The sequence below is a fragment of the Melanaphis sacchari genome, unplaced genomic scaffold (genome assembly GCF_002803265.2).
Source record: "Melanaphis sacchari strain LSU unplaced genomic scaffold, SCAv2.0 Contig1040_pilon_pilon, whole genome shotgun sequence".
In the NCBI taxonomy this organism is placed as follows: Eukaryota; Metazoa; Arthropoda; class Insecta; order Hemiptera; family Aphididae; genus Melanaphis; species Melanaphis sacchari.
The window spans coordinates 1-8216 of NW_020270384.1; the positions used below are offsets into that span (position 1 = coordinate 1).

Below are 8216 nucleotides of genomic sequence, written 5' to 3' on the forward strand. Positions count from 1 at the left end.
AGTTATAAAAAACAAATATAAATACGTACGTAATTAGTAATTACAATAAGTTTAGATATACCTACTTATTATAAAATTGTTAACATCAACGCAATTCGCAATAAATAGTTACGATCAGCGAAAAAAATGTCTGTAACATATGATTTATATTTAATAATAACAATGATATAAAACCGTAGGTATCGTTTCGATGTTATCAGTATTTGTTTCTTTCAAACAAGTATAAAACATTAAGATCTCGTGTTTTGCGCATTCACGTGTATAGCATACTCGTACATACATATTATTATCATTGAGTAATATATAGTATATACGTATACTCAATGATATTATGATTTAAAGTAGGTATAAATCACAAATCACAATCCGCCGCAATTTACTAGACGTTCAGACCGGCTTTATATGCTGAGCATAGTGATTGAAAGAATTAACCCTCTCATTGTGATTACGAAATGGTAATTCGTGGATCGCCAAAAAACAAACACAATCAATAAAACGTTTTACAACGTCTCTATTTTTTTTTAACAATTCATTATGGCGTATTACATCTGAACGTCTTTGTTCATCAAGCTGCAAATCAATTCTAGATTTTCCAAACATTTTTAATTTTAAAACAGAAGAAATATGTGTTTGAGATCGTTCATGTTTTTGAATACCATTTGTAAAATTATTTAAATTAACAAAACCACTATGAGACTAAACATTTTTTTCCCTGGTGAATAAAACACAAGGCCAACAGAAAAGTTTATTTAATTTTGCACTACCGGTCAACCATGAAGTATTTAAATAATTAGAAATATTAAAATGACGAATGTAAACTTTGTTTTTTTCTCTGTGATTAGATGTCAATTTTGGAATTTCTGGACATGGTCGACCATTTTTTACAATTGTTAATTTTTCATCAAAATGTTTCAAATGAAATTCATTTTCCAAAATATGCTCGATCAAGCAATTATTTGAATCAGTATTCATTGTATATAAAACTAAATATAAACAAGACGAATATAATTTGATTCCTCTTAATTATAATAATTTTATTTACTTAAATAATTATTATCTATACCAATTCTATAAAATTATGCAATAGCAATTTAATATACATACATTAAAAACTTTTGTTCAACACATAATTAACACAAGACTTGTGGACACTTTGACGGTTGACGACAAAATAATTCATATATTATAATTTATTAGTATAGTATAGTGTAATAATATAGTACAGTTATAACTTATAATAAGTATATTGATAATAAAAATAATCCGATTTTCATCCTAAGAATATTGGAATTCCGTTTTTAAAAATATCAATAAGCACTCGGCATAGGGCTTTCAACCATCGCGTAAAAAGTGTATATATCCCCTTCTACCGTAACTGGTCATTCCTATAAATAACGATATGGGAAAGGCAATCTGAAATACTAACGTTTCTGTAGAGAAATTGCCTATACGAAAAAAAATCATTAATTTCTTTCAAAATCTGATAATTTTTTTTTTAAATAGAACACAAAAATAAAAATAAATAAATATTTATTATTTTAATGTAAGCAAATTGTCATTTAACATCAGAAATATTAATCTTTTTATTTTTTCCTTTTTGGCTGGGCATGCACCGCTTACCTAGCTTGTCCTGACTGCACGCCACTGAATTATAGTGTTGTTTTTGTTACCTATATATTTGGTATCAAAGATTATTCATGAAAAATGATTATAATTAAATTGAAATAAAATATTTTTAAATCTAAGATCACGGCATACCTACTAACATAAAAGAGCATCTACTTAATATGTTTATTCATACTTCTTTATTATTTATAGTATTTGATAGCTGTTAGGTGTTTTGTTTTTAAGCAAAATTATAACCATATAAATTATAAATACCTATAAGTTACCTGTATGGCTATGGCATATTTATACTTTTCTTAATTACCTACCAATAATAATTAATTTTCCTTTTTTTTTCATCTACCTAATATGTTTATTCATACTCTTTTTTAATTTATAGTATTTGATAGCTGTTCGTTATAAGTGTTTTGTTTTTAAGCAAAATAACCATATAAATATAAGTTACCCGTATGGCTATGGGTTATTTATACTTATTTCAATTACTTACCAATAAAACCTATTTAATTATATATTTTTTTCATTTTGAAGAAATCAATTGATATCAACTTATTCGTTGAACTAAATAATACTCAATCAGTAAGTATACTAATACTTTAACATTTGGTTGAAATTAGTTGTTGTATTACTTTTATTAGATTTATAATTCTTCATCGATCGTATACAATGGATTATCAATTTCCAAAGGATTTTATGTTTGGCGTTTCAACTGCCGCATATCAAATAGAAGGAGGCTGGAATGAAGATGGTATATAAACTATATTTAAATGAACAAAACATAAGTATACACACACACATATATATATATATATATATATATATATATATAACATAAGTTTAACATACATCATATAATATATCCAATTATCTTATTACTCATTTATAGAAATTCAAAACAAATTATTCATTAATCTAATAATATTTTAAAAAAATACTGTTACAATTTACATTTCATGTAAAATTATGTATCAATGTACACCTTGAATAATTATGTATTTCAGTAATAAAAAATTGTTATTGTTTAAATTCTTTAGGAAAAGGAGAAAATATTTGGGATCATTTAGTTCATAATAATCCAAAATCTATAATGGATAAAACTAATGGTGATATTGCCTGTGATTCTTACCACAAGTATAAAGAAGATGTAGAACTTATAAAAAATTTAAATGTAACTTTTTTTTTACTTGATTTACAAAAAATAATTTTATATAATACATATTTTTTCAATATTTAGTCGAAATTTTATCGTTTTTCTATATCATGGGCTCGAATATCACCAACCGGAGAAATGAATAAATTAAATGAAAAAGGAATAGCATATTATAATCGTCTTATTGATGAACTTATTAAAAACGATATTGTTCCATTGGTAAGCTTTTATTATTATTAAAAATAAGGAATACAGTAAGGGCTATGGTACCTAATTACAATTATCTTTAGGTTACAATTTATCATTGGGATCTACCACAACACCTACAGGATCTTGGAGGTTGGGTTAATCCAATTATGTCAGATTATTTTAAAGAATATGCACGAGTGTTATTTACTTACTACGGAGACAGAGTAAATTAAATAATTTGTAAAGAATATGAACTATCTTTACATTCTATACTCATTATAGGTAAAATGGTGGATCACGATTAATGAACCAATGGAAGTTTGTAAAGGTTATTCCATTAAAGTAGGTGCCCCATTCTTAGACTTAAATAACACTGGATACTATTTGGCAGCTCATACACAACTTATTGCACATGGAAAAGCCTATAGATTATATGAAGAGATTTTCAAACCTACTCAACAAGGTATTTATCAAATGGAAATTGAGTTTGTATTATTGAAATCTTAAATCCCAATTTGTTTATAGGAAAAATAAGTATTTCAATAAATGGAGTATTTTACTTTCCAAAAAATGCTGAGTCAATTGATGATATAAATACTGCTGAAAGAGCCAATCAATTTGAGGTAACAAGAATATTTTGCTCATTTCATTATTTTAATTTTCAAGATATATTAGGTAACTAATTATAAGTATATTGTTACATGTCCTTAGAGAGGGCTGTTCAGTCATCCAATTTATAAAGGAGACTATCCACCAATAATGAGAAAATGGGTTGACAAAAAAAGTAAAGAAGAAGGTAGACCGTGGTCTAAATTACCAACTTTTACAGAAGATGAAATTAAATTAATTAAAGGTGCATGTTTAATAGATAACATTTATAGATTATTTATCACGTTCCAGTCACATAGTTAAAATTTAAAAAAATGCTATTTGTTTTTTAGGTACTGCTGATTTTTATGCTCTCAATCATTATTCTTCTCGTTTAGTAACCCACGGAATTGATTCAAACAATTATAGTTGTAATCCAGACGGAGAGTATATTACTTCTGTAGATGAATCGTGGGAAAAACCTTCAACTGCGCAATGGCTTATAGTAAATTAATAAACCAAAATTGTATTGTATATATTATTAAAATCATAATATTTCAGCCAGTACCTGATGGATTAAGACAACTTTTAATATGGTTAAAAAATGAATATGGAAATCCTCCTTTGATTATAACAGAAAATGGATTTGCGGACAATGGTCAATTAGATGATTTAGATAGAATTAACTACTTAACGGTAATGATTTACTTTGATAATATCTAATTATATGTTTCAATTTTTTTTTTTTTTTTTTTTTTAATAGGGCTATTTAAATGCTACGTTACAAGCAATACATGAAGATAAATGCAATGTTATAGGTTATTCTATATGGTCATTGTTAGATAATTTTGAATGGATGTATGGTTTTTCGTAAGTTGTTTTATATTTGTCAATTAAAAATATTTCTTTAGATCTATAACAAATATGGAGGATTAAATATTTAAATTCAAATATAGAATATATTATAGTATTTAATGCTAAAATATATTAAAATACTATTTTTCAATGTTGGATAAATTGTTTTGTTTTTTCAGAATTCATTTTGGACTTGTTAAGATAGATTTTAATGATCCTCAAAGAACTCGTACACCAAAAGCATCATATGAGTTTTACAAGAATTTGATATCAACTGGCCGATTGACGTCTTATATTGATAATAAACGTTGAGCTGAATTATGAAAAAAAAAATTCAATTTATAAGTGTATCAATTCATCAATTTTTAATTAACATATTATTTTCGGGCACTACTTTCTGTAACAACTTATTATTGGGTGTATACAATTAATATAAGATAGTTAATTAGCTTTTAGATTCATTTAATTTAGATTATTATTAAATGAGGGAAACTAATTATAAAGTATGATAAACATTTAGATATGTAATAATGTATTTATATATAATTTTTGAATGCACATTTTTTGGATTATATAATCACCAGCAAAAAGAGTCTAAGATTGTCTTTTGCATTTACTACTTATTTAACCATGAAATACAAAAAATAGATGAGAAATCGTATTTCCTATTAATTTTCAAGTAATATAATCAAATAAATATTAACTTAATAATTAGCTATTTTTGTACAATTATCAAACATCCTTTATGAACATGGCACATTATGATTAAGAAAACTGTAAGTTTTAGTATTGTTGTGTGTTGTCAATACAGCTATTTACATATTATACATTATTTTTAGTATAAAATAATGTTTTTGTCAAAAATCAATCTATGAAAATGATAAATGTGTATTAATTTGTATTGAATGATAAATATTATACACACCTATTTGATACAAAAATGTGTTTAAACATGTGTACCAGATTATTTTTAAAACACTGATTAACTACAAAAATTCTAAAATTGGGTGATTTTTATAAAGTTATGGACTTGCTGTCAATCAATAAATTTACAGCTATTTAAATTCAAGAGATTACATAATATAATAACTAATATGTTTGAAAATAATTACACAGTATAATAAACTTCAAAGAGATTTTCATACATGTTCAGCATTTAAATTTCAACCAGTTCAGTAGATTTTGATATTTTGTTTTTACGAGTAATTCCGAATTGTACTCATTTTCAAATTAGTTTTAAATACAAATCTTATAGTTATATTTACTTGGTTATTTCTTATAATACCAATTTAAAACTTTTCTTCAAGTTGATACTTTTGATTAGGATAATGAATACAAAACAATTTAAAAGAATAAAAAAAAAAAAATAGTAATGATGTATACACTTTTACAATATACCCCAACTGTCTTCGAAAGCTGAACATATCTTAGTGCACGTCAGAGCGGCTGATAGTGGATAGTTACTTATTGCTACTGTTTGTTCAGCATAATCTGCTTTAATCTATGACATAATAAATGTAAAGTTTATAAATCATTATACTCAATAAGAATTATTAATCATAGTTAAATTTTATAATACATATATTATATATTATGTATTATTATAACATTAATAATTCTATTAAATAAAATATCAAACTGATCGTTTTAATGTCATAATTTTTTTTTTATATATTGCAATCAAATATTTAAATGGAATAATACATAAAATGAATTAATTTCTTAAAATTAAATTTTTAATGGAATAAATGAGTTCAAAAAAGATTTCTTTAAATTAATATTACAATTTAAATTTGTTTTTATTTTTAATTTGTTTACAACAATAACTCTTTTATATTGCCAATTTGTAGCTCTATATACAATTTAATAATTTACAAACTAAGATATATCAATAATTATTAAAACCATCATCAAAACAAAAAATTTATTATAATTTATAAGGTAGGTACTATCAATAAGAAATTGCATATTGTCACATTACCTTTATCGGTCCAAACTAAAACGGGTCAAAATTCTTGCTCGGACTAGACTTGGCAAACTATGCTTATGTTGGTCCATTTAAAAGATATCTAATGTAGCAGTTATGGTATCTGAATCTTGTAGCAAAACGCCGTGCACTTCAATGGGCTGGGCCCACTCAAAACAACTGGCAAAAATTGACGTCGAAACCGATGATTTAGCTGGTCCGCTGGAAAAAACCACACTCCGATCGTAGGTACAATGTCTGGAATCACTGACAAAAAGGAACCGGCAGTCTTGTTGGTTTTTACCAAGCCAAGTAGACCAAACTCCCATAAAGAGAAAATTAGCTAGGACATCAATGGTTGTACTAAAAAAGACATTATATTATTTCATGATGATACAGAGACGATCTGTAAAATCGAGATCAAGATACCGTCCATTTCGGCGATTCAAACAAAGCCGCAAGAACTGAAAACCGTTGCAAGTCAATATGTATAGCCGTCCATTTTATAATTGAAAACGTAAATCATTGTAGTACCAGTCCAAATAATTTGTTAGGCGCATGCTATGTTGCGTATAGTATAAGCAGTGTCTGTTGTTTACCCGAAGTATAAAATTTATCGTCCTTACAATCGACAATAATAATTTCAAATTATTGTTAAAGATAGCATATGTGATATACGAGTAATTTGCATATTATATTATTAAATTGTTTATTCTATACATATTAATATATTATATAATATCTATCAATATTATTGAATAATGATTATCAAAAATAAATATTTTTGTGAAGTTATTTAATATTGGTTTTTATAATTTTATGTATTTGATATATTAATAATAAATTCCAAAACGTTATTGATTTTACAATAGAGTAAAATTTATAAAATATTACTTAAATACACTGAAACAAAACGGATAATTCAAATAACATGATGTGTTTGTGATTTATATTTTATTAGGTTTTAGTAGTTAGTAGGTATAGCACTATAGCCGCTTTTAGATATATTTTTTTATAAATTTGTTCAATATGTAGCTGATGCATTATGTTTTTGTTTTATAAACAAACTAAAAATACACATACTTTGACTTAATATGATCATAAAAACAATGCTTCTTGGTATATTTAAATACATTTTTAAGCGAGTTATAAAAAACAAATATAAATACGTACGTAATTAGTAATTACAATAAGTTTAGATATACCTACTTATTATAAAATTGTTAACATCAACGCAATTCGCAATAAATAGTTACGATCAGCGAAAAAAATGTCTGTAACATATGATTTATATTTAATAATAACAATGATATAAACCGTAGGTATCGTTTCGATGTTATCAGTATTTGTTTCTTTCAAACAAGTATAAAACATTAAGATCTCGTGTTTTGCGCATTCACGTGTATAGCATACTCATACATACATAGTAGTTATACATTGAGTAATATATAGTATATGCATTATACTCAATGATATTATGATTTAAATAGGTATAAATCACAAATCACAATCCGCCCAATTTACTAGACGTTCAGACCGGCTTTATGACTGAGCTGATGACTACATCTCTAAATATTCTATTTGATATAACTCGCAGTTAGAACCATAACTGTATTTTTATAATCTGGTATCCGTTGATATTCTTCTCATCCCTCAGATATATAATATTTTTATACCATAAATATAATATAGTATCCGCGCCTATTAATTAAATGATTAATTATTTACTAATTTTCTGGTAGGCAGTTTAATATATTCTTCGTCTAACTTATCTTTACCTGCTGGAGTTGGACATGTCTCGAAGCGGAACGGGAATTTCACTGTTTGGTGGCGTTCATCGCGGAT

At 25.6% G+C, this 8216-nt stretch overlaps 1 protein-coding gene across 2 annotated transcripts; it reads left to right on the forward strand.

Moving 5' to 3' along the window:
* The first annotated feature begins 2079 nt into the window (after nt 1–2079).
* On the forward strand, nt 2080–5012 carry LOC112602527 (myrosinase 1-like). 2 transcript variants are annotated; one of them, XM_025350643.1, is made up of 12 exons: nt 2080–2202; nt 2262–2371; nt 2658–2791; nt 2858–2992; nt 3064–3186; nt 3245–3425; nt 3488–3585; nt 3674–3815; nt 3904–4055; nt 4112–4246; nt 4314–4420; nt 4585–5011. In XM_025350643.1, exons 2-12 carry the CDS (start codon nt 2290–2292, stop codon nt 4715–4717), a joined length of 1422 nt encoding a protein of 473 aa, XP_025206428.1. In that variant the 5' UTR covers nt 2080–2202; nt 2262–2289; the 3' UTR covers nt 4718–5011. The 2 variants fall into 2 exon arrangements, with proteins under 2 accessions (XP_025206428.1, XP_025206436.1); XM_025350651.1 differs by lacking the exon at nt 2080–2202 and having other exon boundaries at nt 4585–5012.
* The last annotated feature ends 3204 nt before the right edge of the window (nt 5013–8216 follow it).

Excerpts from the sequence above, each read along its gene's own strand:
- LOC112602527 (XM_025350643.1), top strand. The coding sequence starts at position 2,290 with ATGGATTATCAATTTCCAAAGGATTTTATGTTTGGCGTTTCAACTGCC. Across the intron at positions 2,993-3,063 it reads AAAACGATATTGTTCCATTG|GTTACAATTTATCATTGGGA; the intron begins GTAAGCTTTTAT and ends AATTATCTTTAG. Across the intron at positions 4,421-4,584 it reads GAATGGATGTATGGTTTTTC|AATTCATTTTGGACTTGTTA; the intron begins GTAAGTTGTTTT and ends TTGTTTTTTCAG.